Source organism: Aulonocara stuartgranti (genome assembly GCF_965226115.1).
Source record: "Aulonocara stuartgranti genome assembly, chromosome: 5".
Classification (NCBI taxonomy): Eukaryota; Metazoa; Chordata; class Actinopteri; order Cichliformes; family Cichlidae; genus Aulonocara; species Aulonocara stuartgranti.
The window spans coordinates 32,531,514-32,551,871 of NC_138943.1; the positions used below are offsets into that span (position 1 = coordinate 32,531,514).

Consider the following 20,358-nt stretch of genomic DNA (forward strand, 5'->3'; position numbering starts at 1 on the left):
TTTATCCAATAAAAAATCCAACACAGAAGGGCACCAAACTAAATGAAGCACCACTTTATACCACTGAAAGCGACACTTGATGTTGGCTCATTGTCTTTGTGCCTGTGTTCTGAGTTATTTCTTGTCTATTGAGACTGCTCTCCGATCTGCATCAAAGCTTTCGTCTCTGCTGTTTGGTGATTGCATCAATCAAGCCCTTGTAACTCTTTGTCTGTCATGATAAAACAGATAATTACAGGTGCAGTAGCTTCATTCTTACTTTAGAGTTCCTTCCTCAGTTTACAAGATGAGCGGGAACTCCATTTACTACTCTTTTATCTTCTTAAATATTTAACACAGTGTTGATATGACCACCTAGCATCTTCAGTCTTCACACCGAGCTATTTGCACACAAGGGGGCACGCAGTATATGAGCTATCTGCAATTTTCCTGGTGGGTGCCCTCTCGTTCTTCTCATTAGCCTTTCCTTCTATGCATCTCCGCAAATGCCAAATGCACTATTGAAACAAGTCAGCTTGCAGTGAATGCGAATGAAAGCTGCCAGTAATATACACTTGGATTTTTATCCTACCTTTCAGTTCTCTGCAGGATTTCATTCCCTTTCTTCCACAAGCTAATTGCTGGGGGTGAGGCCTGAGGCTTGCATTCAAGAGTGACTTCGCTGCCTGAGCGAGCTTTTAGCAAGGCCCTTAGCGGACTTTTGGAGAAAGTAGGAGGTGAAGCTGCATGTAGGGGAACAGAGAAAGGTGTGAGATTAAAAAATATATATATGGGCAACCTGAACCTTTGCAGATCAACCGTGCTGTACTGAGATAAACTCTCCTTCAGCTTTCAGAGAAAGCAGCCTGAAATCTCAGCACAAAAGCCTACTGGTCTCAAAGCTCGCCATAGTCATCCCACCCTTCAGCTGCACATCCTTGAATACAACATTCACCTCAAGCATGTCATAAACTATTGTCTGCACTCATCAGTTTTTTGTTAGCCATTGTTAGGACACTCAAGTGTCATCACATGTATCAAGAGAGTTGAATTTCTTATTGAGCCAGTCAGATGGAAGTCATCAAAGCTTTGCAAATAAATCAATACCCTGTCTACATGAGAAGGCATGCACAATGCCACAAAACAATGCATTTGTAGTATCCAAATCAATACGTGAAATGACTGAAAGTAAAACGAGACACTCTATCAGATTCACATTTTTGCTGGCAAAGCCCATGGTGACATCAAATGCGTGCACAGACTGATTGCAGAGGTACGTTATAGCAGGCTGCTGGTTTTTATCTTAGGAGATGATCAAACGCATAGACAGATAAGCAGGATAAAAGCAGGAGGAGGGAGGCGATCTTACCTAACACCATTAGCTGGGCACTGGAATAAATAATTCCATGTTTGTTTTCAGCCACACACTGATACATCCCAGAATCGGAACGGTTTAACGAAGATATAGAAAGGGCCCCGTTTTCAATTTGTCCACGGCCCTGTGGAGGAAAGAGAAAGAGTCCTGCATATCCATCGCAAGGCCAGCCTATTATATCCAAAGGCACAACAGCAATTACTGCAACTCTGCATTTTATTAATCCTTTATTTATCCAGGTAAAAAATCTCATTGAGATTAAAAATCTCATTTCCAAGAGAGACCTGGCACCTGCATATGGTAAGCTTGACATAGATGAGGAAGTGCAGTGGTGAAAACTATTTATCTGCTTCTTAAACACACCGAACAGAAAAATTGTTAACATAACTTATATTTCATGACCTTTCAGGATGATCATGATGATGATGACAGATCACATCATTTTTAACAGATAAAGTTGTCTCGGTGCTGCGTGGGGAGGGGATCGATGCTTTCTAAAGCATAGTCTGGCTTTAGAATAGCTAACGTCTGCATTAGCATACATTAGCTAACGTACCCATTAGCATACATTACTTATATACACACAGCATATTAACATTATTGCATTTACAATTTCTGGTACAGACCAGCTCAATTTTTTGTTATTAATTGGAAACTATTTAGAAACTAAGAAATTTTAGCCAGAAAGGAAAGAAATGTAACATATCTCCATACATCAGCCATCACTTGCTCCCCATTCTTCAGCCAGCTGTAGGATGGTTTAGGCTTTCCATTGGCCTTACATTCCCAGAAGAGGTTTCCCTCTATGGAAAGAGCTGTGTCCGCCATCGTCTGGAGCCAGTGAGGTTTAGCTTGGAATAAATGAAAAGGTTACCTATTCAAACATGCGTTTTAATTATAGAAGCACTGGATTAGTAAAGAATTGCATCAGGAATCATACAACCATAAAAGCAGCCTGGCATTAAAGCTTAAATTTAAATCAAATTTTAAACTTTACAAGTGGATTACCAGCATAATGAGAAACACGGGATGGTAAACAGATCTGAATATTAACTGGAAATGAATTTAAAGCCCCTGGAATAATAGCCATTTGTCATTTCTACCCTTAGCTTGTTCTGAAATTTCAACAACATTAAGCCTCAAACGTCCGCAGAAAAAGGTTTTATGTCGAGCAAATGGGATTCAAGCTGCTGGCCATCTGCATGTTTTCTGGACAACTGTGGATATATATGTTCCATTTGTCCCTCCACCTCACTGTCATTCGATTTGAAACGGCTCACTTACCGTGGAATGAAATACGGCCCCGTGCAGCATTTTTGCCTCTGCGATTCTCCGCCATGCACTCGTACGTCCCCGCATCCTCCTGCTGGAAATTGGGGATTTCCAGGACGGCATTTGAATTCTTCATTTTGACTTTGCTGGGGAAAGGGACGCCGCTCGTTCTCCTCCAGCTTATTTCTGGGACGGGGCTGTAAAAGAGAAACAAGAAGTTCCCAGGATTGTAACTGTCACTCGCTCTGATCAAAGTGTGATTAAGGACAGAAGGAAAAGTAGTTGTTAGAAAAAGTAAAAGCTTTGTGAATTCTCGTTCCCTGCAAATCAATCCGTGATTGCCAAGCTGTCGGATGCTCTTAAAAGAACTCTTACTTCTGCTCCCTTGTCTTTTTCATACGTTCCTATGGATTGATGAATCTGAGGATGAGTAATGCTAACGCTTGTGCATTCTTAAATCGTCTTGAGTAGCTGTAATTCATCCATGAATGTGTGTACCGTTTGTGTCACAGGCATACAGTGACTTACTTTCCCAAAGCGAAGCATTCCAGTTTCACCGCTGATTCTTTCGCTGCTGGAACTGAATCGGGAAAATGGACTTCTATTTTGGGTTCATATTCACCCATTACTCCTACAAAAGGGAGACAATAGATGACAAGCTTTTTACATCAGTGATTAACAGCAGACTCACACGCACCGTGAATCAGGCAGAGAGAGAGCAATAACACAGCGGGGCAGCTAATGCAAAAGTTATGCATATGAATACAAAGTGACCAGTGAAGGCATTGTAAAAGAGGGGGGAGGGGGGGGGATTAAGAGGGGGGCTATAAAAGGACTTATTTAGCAGAGATTGATAACATTTGGCTATGTGACTTCATTCAGGAGTTTATTTACATTCACATCACCGGGACAGGTCAGTGACTTCCTTGCAGAGAGAGTAGCCTGCCCTTTATTATTAGCAATCACAACCTGGCAGTCTCTAAGTAAAAGCTGATTTGGGGTCCTCTTCATGTTTTCAGATTAAAAGTCAGAAAAGACTGTGATAAAGCTGACACACTCTCAGGAAAACATGCAAAATACGCAACTGCATCTTCCTCTGTACTTAGAATATATTTGTGGCATTTTGATAATAACACAACCTAAGAAGCCAGCTCATAAAAGCTTTGTGCTGCAGCTGGAATACAAAATGAAATTAGTGGCTTTTATGTAACTCTGTGCCACATTGTAAAAAGACAAGCTTTGGAATTCGTGTCTTTACTAATGGTTAACAACTCATCTTACGGCTCAGTTTTAGGCTGGTAATAATCCCGTTTGCTGTCCTTTCGATTTTTCTTGTTTGTAATAATGCACTTGTAATTGTTTGACAGTCACAGCTTTCTCATTTTATGTCATCAAAGCTTGTAAACAAATATTAATAGCATTAATAATTCATAAATGTTCCACATTCTTCAGCTGGAGGAGGATAAACACCAGCCAAATGGACTTTTCACAACCCAGCTATTATCTGTTGAGTGCGAAGCAGGTCCTACCACCTTGCTGGAGTACGATCAATTACCTGCTTTTATAATGAAATTAAAATGTGGAACTTAAATTATAACCTAGATCTTAACGAGCTGAAATCATGATGAATCCGGGAATGCAGCCTTCAGGCAGAGAAGTCTGACAACAGATTAAAGCTGCATGGCATATGAGCATAAAGATGAAAGCCTGATTTTAGTGTTTACCATCGCTTCTGAGGACCAGTGGTGTGGGAGAGCTGAGGATCTTCTCCCTTGTGACAGTGTTGTTAACCACACAGGTGTAGTTGCCCACATCTGAGCGCTCCACTTTGGCGATGTACAGGCTTCCTGTCTCTTGAGAGATGAATCTCCGACTGTCTTGTTGGACAAAGTGAGGGTATTCATTGAAGATCCACGCAAATGTCAGCTCTAGAAGAGAAAGGAAGACAGTTGAACTATGCAGCAGCGGTCCACTTTCACACCTCGGCTGATTTCACACGTGTTAGTCGCATTGGCCCCCGCTGGAACAGCTGTATCAAAAGAACTCGGCTACGGCCTTAAAATGTGAGCGTATCATGTCATTTTCCTTCCCTTATCTCAGTTTCCTTGGGAGGAGATACCAAGACTGGGTGACTGTAGCAGCTATCAGTGCAGAAAAAAAAAAGGAGAGCTAAGGAAAGGGAGCGAAACAAAATGGATTACAGCGCGTCAGTGACCCTCCCCTGGCACATGGCCTCCATTCCCTGGGTCCCTGAGCGCCTTAGTTCAGGGGTGGCACAGGCAAGTCAATGGTTGGATTGAGGGATGGATGGATTGGCACAAATATATGTTGTCATGCCCCTTTTCAAATGGTAGGTCTACCATAAGAAAGGAGAGACTTTCTGTGATGAATTACTGTGGCATTTTCTCAAAGAAAACACTGCAAAGACGTTCAAGAGTTAGGAGATGCTCTGTGTAATCAGCCACTTCAAAGGTAGTGGGCTCAGAGTCAAAAGGTGTACACAATGACTGTCAATCGCCCTGAGGGGGGAGCCCATAGATGGGATTGAGCGTCCGAGCTGGGTGCAGCGATGCAGATACAAAGCTGCCTCTGATTAGGCAAAAGCGGCAGCATAGTCAGCATAACCTGGAGCTGAACTATGTGTCTATAACGGGCAGTAATATCATTTTGCCAAGCAATTCTTTGTTAAGCGACAAAGAAAATACAACACAAGTGGTTTTACAGTACATGGAAGATAAAAGTGCCAAAAAAAAGCCCTTGGAGTAAACAAATGTCTAAGGTGGAGTACAATAACATCTGCTTGCAATGGTACTGTATTTAATTTTTCATAAATGGGTGTTGGGATAATGCATACGGAGGGGGAGGAAAAAGCTTGTGCAGAATTCAAAGCCAATGAAGTGTAATGAAAACTAAAGGGAATGCCTCTTACTGTAGGCATCAGATAAAGTTCAAGGTTATGTGGCACATCATCGCTTTCAAATTTTAAAAAGGAAAAGAGGGTGGAGAGAGGGGACAGCAGCGAGAGAGGGAGCCAGGAAGAGAGCAAAAGGGGAAAGAGGTAAGGAAGAAAAACAGGGACAACAGCCTTGCGCAGCTTTACTTTCATTCACTTCGGAAAATGCAGGAAAACACAGCTGTGATACGGTTACAACAGCCAACTGCATATAAACCTGTGTCAAAGAGAAAAGCTGTCAAACTGTATTTCACAGAGTACTTTGACCCATTATCCCAAAGACCAGCTGTACAATGCTGTGCTACAAACTGCTTGCTTGTGAAGGAAATTGGTTGTTCCACTGTGCAAGCTATTGTATCAAGAGGGTGACAAGCTAGGCAGCAGCCATTGTGTTTTGTTTTTTTTTAGTTTTCCGCAGACACTCAGAGCAGTCGGGCTGAGCAGCCCGTGTCTTTATCTCGTCTATTTGTAGCCTCTGCTTTATCAAATGCAATTTTAGACTCTCACTTGAACAATTAAAGCATCTTTTTTCTTGAATGTGTGGAGGTGCTTGAATATAAGGCTAACAGCCAACAGTGCTATGTTCGTTATTTTAGCCTAAATACTGTAGTGTGAAGACAGAAGCCTGGCTCTGTGCGAAAACAAAACAAAGCAAACACCTCTTAGCTCCTCTGAAGCTCGCTAATTAGCATATTTATTTCTGTAAAGCTCAAGTGCAAAAAAAAAAAAAAAGAGAAATTGTGGTTTTATGGAGGTTATCATTCTGGCACCCTACCTCCTTTATAACCACAACATTTTATACAGACTAAGCAAATCATTATACTGTGGTAATGAGCTGCTTCAGAGGTGCCGTGGCCCAAATATTGTCATTTTTAGCCATCACCAAGCTAATTTCTTTCCTGTTTCCAGCTTTGTTTGAAGCTAGGCTAGCTAATTGCTGGCTTTAGCCTCACACAAGCAAGAAAAAGTATATTTATTTCCTAATTTAACTCTCAATGAAAGTAAATAAATATCTTTCTAATTTGAGAAACATGGCTTTAATTAAAAAAAAGAATCTGAATGAAGTGGAAAGAAAAGCACCCAAGTGCGGATGGCTTATAGGTGTTCTCAATAAACAACATTAAGATGATTACTAAGAGCATGTGCACACATTAATGGGTGTAAAACTGGATTACGTTTAAGAAAAGGCAGTAATTATTCATCAATGTTTGCAGTTTGCACTCAGTGGAGGTAATTCTTATGAGCTGTGTTTAAATAACAACAACATATAGCAAACTTACCTCCAGAATGTGGCGGTGGTCCACATAAAAGAACCACTCCTTGGCCTTCACGCACATTGACAGCACTCCTCACTGATTGAGTTTTGAAGTTATCCAGGTCTGATGAGACAGAAAACATTGAAACAGAAGTGGGTGGCGGTTTAAAAGAATACGACTGACAGTCAGATTGACCAAAAAGTGTGATTCAAAGATTTTCTATATCCATGAGGGTTACTTTTAAAGAGATAGTTTTGAAAACGGGGGGCATAATTCTCCCCAAACTCCCTTCACAGAATCACTGAGCCATGTTTTTGATGCTACATTTTGAAGATTGGGACTTTATAGGGCATCATTGATTGCCCTGGGACACCTCATGACAGCCTCCAATACTTTCAAAGGCATCTGGTGTGCTGATGAAATAGACGGACCTGACTCTGTGACGTTTACCCTGCAACGCTGCACTTTGGCTGAAATAAGATCAAACGAGCAGGGGAAAGAAGAAAATACTGTGCACAGACTGAACAAACACTGGTGAGCGCGCATGACAAATGACAGTTTGCAGTGCCAGCAGCAATAAGTAACATCATTATTAAATGTGGTGTAATCTTGCACTTAAAAGCATTAGCTTCCCCATCAATACTCTCAGCACTATCTATCCCCTTGCAAATGAATGAGCAGTTGCTGGCAGACAAAAACTAAACCTGGGATGATAAACCACCCCTGGCTTCATGACTGATGGAGGGAAGCTGCTGCAGTCCGCTCTGTACTCTGTCTGCACCCTCTGGCTAACAGCCTGGAGTAAGCCTTCCAAACACAAACAAAAGAAAGTCAGTGTGACCGATAAGGGAAATTAGGAGAAGGAAGATTATGGAGAGAAGTGGGACAGAGTGTTGGTAAGATTAATGAGCGGCTCTCTGATGACCGCAGTGAAATCAAACAGAGCCAAGTCACGGCAGGACACTTAGAAGGCCACAGGAGGAGATGGCTGACTTGAAATACAGACAGAGGCATCCTGATCTCACTAGGTTGTCTTTAGAAGAAATGTCAATAAGAGAGTCGATCTTCAAATGACATTTAGGATTCTCAGGAACCGTGTTGGAGCAAGAAACGTACAGTGGTACGTACTGATCAAATCTTTGGTAGATGTGCACTAAAACATTTATATAATGAATACGGACCTAGAATGTTTAATTCAACAAACGCATGGATTTTTTTTTCCCACAGTTGTGGCCAATTTCTGGATTATTTCTTCACAAATTAAGCAGGTAAAAGGACTAGAGCTGATTCCAAATGTGGCAATTACATTTGGAAGCTTTTTCTGTGAAACTGCATGTGGTCAAAGGAGCATGCAATTGGAAAAAAAAGGACCATCCTCAGGCTTTACAAACAAAGTGAATACATCAGAGAGATAGTGGGAACATTAGGGGGAGGCCAAATTAACAGTTTGGGACATTCCGAGAGAAAAGAACGAGTTCATCAACATAAAAAGGCCTGGATGTCTGCTGAAAACAACCGCAGGATCCTTTCCATGGCGAAAAGCCCCTTCACTATTCAGCTCAGGAGGTTGGTGTTTCTCTTCCAATTCAATCATAAAACCAAGACTTTGTGAGAGAAAACACAAAAGTGATGAGTAAAATACTGATCGGTCTCAAAAATTGAAAGGCCTGATTGGATCTTACCAAATCAGCTGAAACTAAGATCAGCCTTTATCAAAATAAGGTAGGTAAAAACTGTGAAGACCATCCCGAGCACACAACATCCTGTGTAAAACACAGCGAGGGCAGTGTGATGCAAAGACACTGTTCTCACTGACAGAAGACAGAAGCAGCTGGATTCATTCTGAAGTGAACAGTTCTGCTCTTACGGCTCAGATTCACATAAATGCAGCAAAATATTTAGAGACTCAAAACCAACTCAGGAGTGTCTGAAGCCAAATAAGTGCAGTTATGCAATGTCTGAGCCAATCACCTGTCCCCAGTCTTATTGAGTTGCTTATCACTTGCTGAAGATGAAATTTTAAGTTAGACCCACAAAGTAGCATCTGAAGATGTGTGAAAAAAGTGAAAAGCATTAATCAGAAATTCATTCTTCCTTAGCTACTGGTGAGAGGCACGTACCCTGCCTCTTACCAGTAGCAAAGTATTACAAATGAGCATCAACTACAACTACATTAGACACCTGAAAATATGCACATATTGGAAAGTGCAACTGTAACCACTAAACAAAAAGAACAAAAATTGTGGCAAGGTTCAGACATTTATGGATGCAACTGCTCAACAAGCCTGGCAACAGCTGTTTATAATAATAATGGCAGGACCTTTAGAAGCAGGGGAAGGTGAATCAGAGGTTTACTAATAATTACTTAGTGAAAGAGAAACAGATGGCGCCTCTTCTTACAAAACTGCACAGAGACGGGTGAAGATGAAGCTGGACTCGGTGCTGGAGGGGATGTGCTTCTTTCTTTGCTGGGAAAAAGAATAATGGGCTTCACTGGAGTGAACTGACCACACACTGTAACTCTGAAAGCTAAAGGCCAAACTCACTGTAGCTTCAGTGATTCCTTTGTAAGCAGAATCAGTCTTTGCCATACGAGAATGGCTTGCCTAGAGATTACAGAGTGACCATTACAGCTCGACGATGATTGGTCTGGGCAACGGCGGCGCCATAGAGACATTCCCTGTTATATATTGTGTCCTACTGAGCTCTTGAGTAAGCTCCTTTACCTGCTACTCAGGCACTACAGCACTGGTCTCTAAGCATATGACGTACTATTTTTCCAAAGCTTCTGGTAAAATTGTACCCAGTGACACAATTTCTATCTCTGTCTGCACCAGCATTGCTTTAAAAAACGTCTGACAAGGAAAGAAACATGACAATGTGACAAGTTGTAAAGAAGCCAGCAGTTTATTCTGACTGTTTAAATAATAGGAACAGCTGTGTCACATTCTGACTGTCAGGAGAGAATCAAGCAATGGTCAGTGAGTCTTGTATGCCAATTTTCACAGCGTGACTCTTTCTTAGCCCCTGTGAATGTATGTAATGCGTAAAAAATCAACTCTGCAGAAAAATAAAATCTATCCTATCATCAAACGTAAGGAGCTTGTATTATTTTTTAAGCCACAGCTCTTCCAAAGACTGAAACAGGAAAATAACTGCTGCAGATCCCCTTCTGCTAATATGTAATTCATGAAATACAGATATAAAGAGACAATGGTAATTCAAACCACTGGGTTTGAGACCTGTGTGATCATATAAGTGGCCTTTTTTTTTCTGAATTCCCAGATCTCATAAATGAGTTTGACCTTGGTTGTATGAAAGCAGACTTTTTAAATCACAGTATTTTAAATTAATTTGGAACATTTTTTTACATTGTAAAAATGAGCTGTGGGAGGATATGCTTACAGTGGTTGCAGCTGAATTGTGAAGGCTAAGCAAAGCAAAAGAAAGCACGACATTTCTATCTTAGGGCAGTAGCCTCATTACATGGAAAAACTGAATATCAGCCTTGCTGATCTTCTAGACCTCCCTCACTGTGCATTAGGCAAGACAATAAATGTCAAGCAGTTCTCCTCTTCACCCAGTCCCCACGAGTGAGATTCATTACTGAGCTGTAGGGATAATGGCAGTCCATCTCCTGAGAGGAAGTGAAAGGCTCTCTATCCTTGGGACATGATCAATAGTCAGGAGGCCTGATCAAGAGAGGAGAGGTGCCTCTACACTGCCTGTCTGGAAGGTGGGACCACAACCAACAGCATCACTTCTCAGCCCCTTTTGTCTTCGCAGGCTGCTATAGCAGCAGTCCTGCTACTGTCTGATCCACTTACAGTCTTCTGCGCATATTACACATAAAGAAGTAGCTGGTGATTGCATAGACACAAAGACCTCTTAAGCGTTAGTTGTGTTTGTCCGCTTTAAAGTCTGTATCACAGAGGCTTGCACTTGGTGAAATATGAGGCAGTTTGGATGGAGCATAGATGCTGTCAGAGCTGGAACCGCTAATGAGAATCAATGGAGTTCAGAAGCAGTCAGAAGCTTCCTCACCCACTGTGTTTGTTGTATCTGACATTTCATTCGATTACCATTTCCCCTCTTGAAAATCTATTCCCAGGCAATCTAAATGAGAAATCGTAATAGTAAATGAAAAAAAAAGAAGGAAGGCCTGGGCTGCAAGCATATTACCCTCATGTCAGGCTGTCAGACAGCAGATACAAAGAGATGCTAGAATGTCATAAGTGTGTCAGAACCATGCCAGGAATGTGTTAGCAATTGTAGGATCACTTACATGCAAATTGAAGGCTGGCTCTGCGGCTGAGTATGGACCCCCACGTGTTGAAAGCTGTGCACTGGTACACCCCGGTGTCTTGGTCCTTGTCCAGGTTGCTAATGATCAGGCTGCCCCCAGACATGTGACGCCGGTAGTCATTCCCAAGATCAATGAGTGTTCCGTTTAGTGACCATCTGGAAAAACGCAAACACAATCAGTAGCTGAGCCCCCTGGAGATGAACACTCGCAGTGTTTATCGATTTGATCAGTCCGCCCACATCATGCTGCGAGGATAAAAGGTGAGCAATAAGACCAGGGCCCTGTATTATTAATGCAGAAATGCGAACAGCTTTTGCAGCGAGTTAGGAACAAAGAAAGCATTTCTTGTCACTTTAGACTTCAGTAGACTTCAGTTTGACTTCATTTAAGGATTCTGAATATTGATTTTCTCCTAGTTGCATGAAGAAGTGGATTTTATTTCATCTCATTTTTAATTACCTCCACAGAGGAGGATTGGTACGCTTTAAAAGTCTGCGAGCCAGATGTCTGGAAAGAAAAAAGGTTTGCTTTTCTGATGTTTGCTTAAAATCTTATCTGGACATGTGAAAAAGGTGAACAAAACAAAAACAAACATACTGACGTCCTCACCTTGGCATGCAGTATAAAGTACTGGTCATGTGATATTTGGTCAAATCAGATTACCCTGACAAAGCACTGACATAAATACCTGCACTTAGACTGCGTTCCTTGTTTAAGATTTAGTTTCCATAATTTAAAGATGCAATGAAACATTATCAAGTAATCAATGGCAAAGTAACTGTAAAATAATATAATTAAATACTTTTCTCACATGTCATCTGGATTTACAGCTACTTTTTATGGTATTAAATGATCCTGATTACAGGTAAGTCATACCTTTCCCACTGTGAAGATATCTATGTATCTATACTGCTACATTTACTTCTGTTCAAAGTATATGCACAACTTCATAAAGCAGCCATCGTGGCTGTAGACATTGGAGTTTTTGTAGCGTAGATGTAAATGAAAAAGAAATACTATGACTGTATGCCTACAATGTGTGCAATCTGATGCAAATTGAAATATAAATGGAAAATAAAATGTGTAAACATTTTGTGGTTGGAGAATTACAAATGTAAAGGTCTGTGCGGCTCTGGCAGATTTATGCATTCTTTGAGTGCTTTCTAATTAGTTTTCTGTTTGTGCTTTTGTGTTTCTGACTTATTGCTTTCTGACACTTTCATATTGCATTGTCTACAGACCATTTCCTTCAAAGAAAGGTCACGAGACACTCTGTCATGCAAACAGAATTCAGGAAGTGACAGCTATTAATCACAGCTACCATCAGAGAGGAAACACTGAATAATGTTCACGCTGAATAATAAAAACACTTCATATGTATTTCACTGGATTTCAAGGAGATGCAAAACTCCTATACGGTACAGAGCATCACAGAGCGTTAACACTGATAAAAAATCAGAGTTCCTCAAACTATTTTAGAAGTAAAGAAATATTTTAATGCCATGTGTAATGCTGCCTTTGCAACAGGACTGTAAAATGACAATTCCAGTGACATGTGGGGAAAAAAAATCAATATACATCTGTTCCTTCCTAGGCAAACTAGCAGGCAGTTAGGATGATGCCTCATATATTCCTAAAGCCATTCGTGGTTCTCCCCAGTTTCCTCCCTGACAGATTACAAAAGACGAAGCTGTCTTTCATCTCGTAGCCTGTATTATCATCTAACAGTCTGTGCCCGTCACTTAATCTGACTGATTTTGTCACTGTTCCAACAATATTACTTTTAAATTTCCTGAACTTGAAAAAGCTCAGGTTTCCAAGAATATATCTGACAGCACAGGCGTTCAAAATAAAACACTACCATTTCACTATTTGCTCATGATGTCCCTTTATGCCTCCATTTGAATTCTCCACTGTCCAATTCTTCCTCTGTTTGTGCCAAAGGGAGGATTATTGTATGTGCGAGAGGAGGTTAAATGGCAAAGGATGAGAAGCTAGTCAGACTTGCAGCAACCCAGCATGATTGAACTTAATGGGAAAGGAAGGTGGGTAGCCTGGACAGATCACACACCCATGGAGCAGACAGCGATGGTGCCTCTGCTCCACCAACACAATCAGTAGGCCACCCACCCACTTGTGCTGCACAAACATCTGAGACAAGCTTTGATATTAGCAGACCTGGGGAACCTTTTTTTTTGTATGGGATTCATAGATAAGGAAATATCAACAAGGGCAAAAGGGATGCTGACTTCTTGTAAGCACAGTCTTGTGTAACATGCGCTGTCCTTTAGTCATTGCAGGATGCAGCTATGCCAGTGTTTGCCATTACCGTCCAATTTTGAGCTAAATAATGAGCCCGCTCTTGCAACTTTTCCCATGGTGACAGTGTAAGCTCTGAAAACATATGAAAGAACATCCACATAACACGCTGTGCAAAACATCTCTATAGACCCAACCAGTCTGCACTGCTTTACATCAAAGGGACAAGAAAGTAGAAATGTACCTATCTCTTAATGGAGTGCTCTGTCACAGCTTTGTGGGCCTCGGATGTGCACATAGTGAGATTTTCCACTTTCACCTGTTAAATTTATTTTACAGTTTATTTGAATTTTATTTCATTTGAGAAAATGTGACAGACGTCTCAGTCTCACCTGCTTTCTGCAGAATTCCTGCATGTAGTACCTGATAATCAATGCGTGCATTTCCCTCATCACTTACTTATTTACATACATTCATTCAGTCACCATTCAAAATCAGTGATCACTCTATTTTATAGACAATTCAGATCATGCCCATCAAAAATGTGTCTGTATAATATACAATCATTTTTAGAAAGTCTGAATTTTATTAGTGATTAATAAATTTACTGATGCTTTGTATATTCGATATTTTTAACTACCGACTATTTAAATGTAGACTGTGTTACACTGCATTTTGTTATTGACAATGGCTTTTACAGATGTTTTTGTACTTTACCTTATTGAACTCTTCCAAATGATGACATCAAGTTGTCAGGAAAGATCAAAATTGCATCACTTACATAAATAAATGTTCTAATTTGTACATTAACAAATCTATAGTTTCTAACTTATAAAAGCATAAGAAAAATGAATGTTTCAGCTTTTTAAAATTAAAGGCAGTTAGTCTTTAACACATAAAAGTACACATAAACTAGGACCAAGAGTTTTTAATGTTATTAACTCAATAATGACAGTTAAATTATGAGTCTTACTTTCCATATGTGTGAATGAACCGTCATCACATGTATAATAAACGTGTCTGCAGTTTCCAATAATCAATCAGATTGACAATTTTAGATTATTAATAAAAGCTTTTACACATATTAGCTGTCATAAATGTAAGGTGTTTGTAAAAGCTCAACATTTTGCAAAGGTGTTGCGTTTTATCACAAAATGTATCCATTAATAAACGGTTTTAAATAAAAAAAATACATCATTCATATGGATGTTATTAAGTATCAATATAAGAGATAATATAATATAAGTGAACTATGGGTTCATGCTGTCAAATAAACTGGGAGCAAAAGTTCTCTCAGAGTAAGTCACTGAAAAAGACAAAAAAATGTTCAAGTCTTCAGTTTCAAATTCTAGTAAGTGATTTGTTATGGGTTCTTACAGTAATCTGTATCTGTCAGTGATAATAGGTTGTTATAAATGGATTTAAAGGAGAAGATGAATTACAGAGAGTCATGCTGAAAGAGGGTTTTTTTTTCTTCCCAACCTGGCAACGCAATAAAACACTTAAACTCTTTTACTGCATCAGTAAAAGAGTTTGGCAAGCCAGAGTTCTTAATGTTAGTGCGCTGAGTGAAACACACTGAATCCAACATCACATCAGGCAGAGAGGAGCTTACAGTAAGTCACAGAGAGAGAGTCCAGGAGAACAGTCCTATTTGCTGCGGTGTGCTGCAGGCACAGACTGAGCATGCTCTGAATGAACTCCTCGTGACCTTGAGGTTCACATCAATTTTGCATGAGGTCTCCTCGTCAAATAGACCGGGGACGATACTGCACCACTGGCTCACCTGGCTTTCCTTGAGGCCAGACACCCACAGAGACAGCAGTGACCACCGAGACCACATGCAGTTCACACATACACAATTGCAGGGCTTAGGAGCTGATAATGGAAATTCAACTGCTGACCAGGGTACTCTCTGCTTTTATATTTAGCAGGCTATTGCTGCTGCCTTTTAATAAAATGGTGTTCATTTTGCTGTCGAGCCAAACGTAAGAACGTAACACCACAGACAGACTTAAAATCGCCCTGTATCAGTGTCGCTTTGCTGTGCAAAATCCTGTGAGCTTAGCGATATATTAGTAGATACAGATAATATAGCATGAATACTCGTGCAGCGCGATCAAAGTCCACATATGCAGAATTAACCTGCGCCTAAGACCACATCGCTGCACTCTCTCTCAGTTCATCCATTTGTTTTTGAAATGATTTTGCAAGCCCGAGGCTCAGAGAATTTTCTCAGCCTATAAAAGAGCATGTAACTCTCTAAAAGATAAAAATCGATTCTATTTGTTACAGTTTCTCGATTCGGTGCCGTTATCTGTGACTGAATTCTAATCACACCCTCCCAGTTCTACGCGTGTCCCTGTTACCCCGTTCCAACTGGTAAACAAAGGTAGAGTCGTGCATCTGCCCGAAGTCGCATTACATGATAGCAGACCCCAACCGAAGCACTTTTTTTATTCCCCTTTTCCAATCACTACTGTGCCCTTGATTCTGTGTTACGGCAGATTCATAGTAAACACAGTGACAGGTGTATTCATAAAGCAGCGCCCTGAGCCCCGGAGTGTGCTCTGGCGCTACGCTGGACTATTTGTCAACTGAAAAACTGTCAGGGTTCCCATTCATATATTCACCGTGTAGGCGAGGTGAAGGTGGAACGGCGCGCTGAAAACAAAATCAGGCGTTATGAAGCCAGCTAGCGACAATAACTCACTGGGATTATGAGCATAAACACAAATGACAACGAGGCATTCTCATTTTATCATATCTGCCACATATGTGTAAGTTCTATTTAAATCAACCACACAGATTTTTTTTTTCCAACTCATTCAGTCCTGTGTTAGAAGAATAATCCACCTCTACATGACTGCTAAATTTCACCAATCTGTCTGTTTTCAGTATATTACAGGAGAAAATATGTCAGGAAGTGTTTATTTTTAGATTTTGTCATCCTTGCCTTCCTCACTTAGTGGTTTCCTTCCATTTTCTGTAATGCCAGTCCGCATTCTGCTCTGCTGGGTCTTTTCTGTGATGGATTTTTCCATGTGTGACTGTTGAGCATCCGTGCAAACTGACAACAGCACGAAGGCTCAAAAGCACTTTCTCTCATGACTGACACTACAACACTGAGAGTTGCTGCTAATGATTTACCCCAAATTACAGGAGTGAGCCGGGTGACACCAAACATTTTCTTCTTTCTGTCAGTTTTGTGTGTTACGAGTATTTTGTGTCCATCCAACGACAGATGGATCTTATTCCTCCGTGCAGCAGAGCTCCTCTGTTGTCAGACAGCTATTAAAAACGCATCAGTGACCCACATCGATGCACTGAGTGACACGTTCCTTTATGACTGGGAACATGGGTACTGCTGTTTACTTTGAATCGATCCACAATCCCGCTGCCATAAATGCACAGGTGCTCGCCAAAGCTGTACTCATCCCCTGCTGAAAATGGTCTTGAACAAATGAGGTGTTTACTCTTGTTTAGTCAACCTTTCCGGTGCCCAGCTGTTTCGGGAAATTACTGAGCTATTCTTAAAAACTATAACTGTAAATTTGAGAGCCTTTTTATTTAACATTTACAGACTCAGCAAGAGCCACTGGGCTTTGGTTGAGAGGTGCATAAGAAAGGAAAATCAGATTGTATTCAGAGATGGACAAACGGAGTGCTTGTTTTGGTCTCTTCAGAATTTCTAGACTCTGAAGAAAAAATACAAGTTCTTGTTCTAAGTTGCTGTGGCATACTGGTCTTTTACCAGCATAGTGCCTTATGTAAATATGGTCTACACCAGCGGTCCCCAACCCCTGGGACACCGGTCTGTGAGTCGTTTGGTACTGGGCCACGAGAGTTGAGGCTCAGGTGTGACATTTATGGTTCTCGGGGTTTTTATCAGGTTTAACTCGGTTTCCCCCGTATTGTAGCTGTGTGTCTTATTTTGAAAGAAATATTTACGTGTTACCATAGCAACCAGAAAGTATTAAGGGGCAGAGAGGAGGATGTTACTCTCAATGTTGTTGGCGCATTTCAGGAGGACGCTGCTAATAAAGTTACACAGTTACACAGTGAATTCGCATTTATTATTATTATTATTATTATTATTATTATTATTATTATTATTATTATTATTATATTTACAGAATACCACAGTTTTTGTCTTGGTCGTATCATTTTATTTTGTTGTATTTATCCGCAACACCTTAAAGGCCGGTCTGTGAAAATATTGTCTGACATTAAACCGGTCTGTGGCGCAAAAAAGGTTGGGGACCGCTGGTCTACGCCACTGGTTCCAATATACTGTACCGAGCCACACAAGTGTCAGCGGAGGTCAGTTGGGTGGGACCTTTTGACTATATTCTGTAATTGCAATATAAAACTGTAGAAAATATAATTTATTAATATCAACTTCAAGCAGTTATTGGAGGATGTGAAAAAAAAAAGTGACACATCAAAGGCCCCGACTAACTAACAGTGAGGAGGTTAATGAGGAGGAAATTGGAAACCACCAATAACCGCCAGTGAAGAGGACCCATGACCTAAAGAAACCAGGGGGGGAAGAAGTGTCAGTATGACACTCTGGTGAAAGCTGCCTGTCTTACGGGGTCAACAATAGCCCTCAGCCTGACTGTGTCATGTGTCAAGAGAAGTTGGCTAATGTTAAGATGGTGCCAAGTAAGTCCCTTCTAACAGAAACTTGGCCTATTTTAAGAGAGCGCTAGATCAGAAGAGAAGCAGAAAGAAGATTCGTCGGATTGTGTGAAAGTGTCTGATAAGGTGATGAAGGCGAGGTACATCCTTGCATAGAAACTGCAGGTGACACGCGAAGCTGCCAAAGGTGTCTCATCTGATAATACAATAAAGAAAACACAAACAACAACAGATGACATGTCAGATGACGCAGAGGCTACTTTTTGGCTTGGACTGTTCACTCTATATTAAACCTGCTATAGATTTCTACCACATTGTGCACATCTGGCCTCCGCGAATAAAGTGAAAGTGAAATTGATTCGGGTAATATCTGATTCATAATTGATCATTTTAAAAGCGCTAAATGTCCTCAGGTGTTTTCCAGCGCCATGCGAGATGCTGAAAAGCCGAAATACCTAATACTAATCGAAAAGACAAACTCACTGCTACAAACACATTCGAGGCTCGCTCATGAGGGTTAACAACATCATCATTTCTGGCAAATTCAATACTGTGTGGCCCAATTTTCTGTATGGATATTAGACCAAATTGATGGAATTTCCTTAATAGCTAGAGTAACTGAGGAAATTAAGTGCTCTGAATGTAATACCCTCTCTCGCTTGGCATATCTAATTATATAAATACTATTCATTGGCAGTGTGTAGGCTTGTGCATATAGTTTATGCCCAGTCTGCTGAAAGTCACAGCATGACCACTTCCTAAAGGCATTTCTTTCAGCTTACATTTAGGACGTTTTGAGCTTCTAATTTCAGTGTTGGTGAAATAAATTGCAAAGAATTTACGCTTTCTATTTTATCACCAGGACAAAAAGAAAAAAAAGTCCTCTCCTTGCCCGAAGGGAAACAAGTCAAGGACAATCAGTGTCACAAAAACTGATGCAACCCAAATAAAGCTCAAAAATGACTCTTTCTTCAAAGTAACATTAAGGGCAAAAATCTAGTGTCTTTAAAAGCATTATCAAAAATGTCAATCCACAGTGGTCAGAGTATGCTTACTCAAACATCAATTTTTCCTTTTAAACCTCGTTTCACATTATTTATTAATACGCGATGGCAGTGACTCCGAGAGCTACTGACCTAGATGAAATTGGACAACGTGAGATATCTGTGTTGTTTTTGTTCTACAAACAGAAGTGGAGTGGTTTGAAACACAGAAAAATTAGCGAACGACAGATACTGCAGAAAATGAGAAGCCACACAAGGCCTCGCCAGCGAGGTAGGGTAGAGTTAAGCAGGAAATGCATTTGAAATCAGAGAAATAATAAAAACAAAAGGGCAATAAAAATGACTTTTTATCAGCAAAACTCCTGAACATGTGGGCGGTGTATATCTTCAATATCGTAGGGTGATATTACCCACCAAGCACCAACTGTCCACGGCTGTTGTTTTGTGGGCTTAAATTGATCAACCAGTCATAGCTGTATTGAGTCATAGTTCCTGAAAACTGGGCTGCCTTTCATGCAGTGTAATTTTGCCCAAATTAAGAACTACATTAAAAGAACAGAACCCCATATAATTTGGTTGAAAAGTGAAAGGGGGAAAAAAGAAGTTGTTTCAACTGCCTGAAAACAGAGCTTTGCACCTATCAATGTCTTTTCAGGGACTGTTCACCAAGATTTTGCTGGTGCAGGTAATAACTGATATTAGCATATTACAGACAGCAGTACAATTCATTAGTTACATCTTGCTGGTACTGGGACCCCTTTTTGCATTCAGAACTACCTTAATTCTTCATGGGATACATTGAACAAAGTGCTGGAAACTCTTCTTAGAGATTTTGCTTCATGCTGACAGGATACCATCACATAGTCGATGCAGATTTGTAGACTGCACAGCCATGTTGGACATGATGTCATCTTTGTGACATGACACGTTATTTCGTTGGAAGCAGCGTTCATAACATTGGTACACTGTGGTCATAAAAGGATCTATATGGTAAGCAACAGCACTCAGGTAAGCTGTGGTGTTTAAACAATACTCAGTTGATACTGAAGGGCTGGGGAAATATATCCCCATGTTATCACAAAACCACAACCAGCCTGAACCACTCATGCACAGCAGGAAGGCCATGCCTTCATCTTTTTTAAATCACAATTCCAACCCTGCCATCCAAATGTTGCAGCAGAAATCTAGACTCATCAGACCAGGCAATGTTTTTCCAGTCTTCTGTTGTTCAGCTGTGGCCTTAAATGTCCTGTTCTTAGCTGACAGCAGTGACATCCAATATGGTCTTCTCCTGCTGCAGCCCATCTGCT

At 40.7% G+C, this 20,358-nt stretch overlaps 1 protein-coding gene across 2 annotated transcripts in view; it reads right to left on the reverse strand.

Moving 5' to 3' along the window:
* The window catches only part of cntn3b (contactin 3b), a 54,006-nt gene that overhangs the window by 19,813 nt on the left and 13,835 nt on the right, over positions 1 to 20,358 (reverse strand). For both annotated transcript variants that reach the window (XM_082532722.1, XM_082532723.1), the window contains exons 4-11: positions 11,121 to 11,296; positions 6,860 to 6,958; positions 4,351 to 4,554; positions 3,155 to 3,257; positions 2,639 to 2,823; positions 2,069 to 2,205; positions 1,349 to 1,478; positions 572 to 722 (exon numbers count right to left, since the gene is read on the reverse strand). In XM_082532722.1, coding sequence (XP_082388848.1) covers positions 572 to 722; positions 1,349 to 1,478; positions 2,069 to 2,205; positions 2,639 to 2,823; positions 3,155 to 3,257; positions 4,351 to 4,554; positions 6,860 to 6,958; positions 11,121 to 11,296 — 1,185 coding nt within the window. The remainder of the gene's footprint in view (positions 1 to 571; positions 723 to 1,348; positions 1,479 to 2,068; positions 2,206 to 2,638; positions 2,824 to 3,154; positions 3,258 to 4,350; positions 4,555 to 6,859; positions 6,959 to 11,120; positions 11,297 to 20,358) is intronic.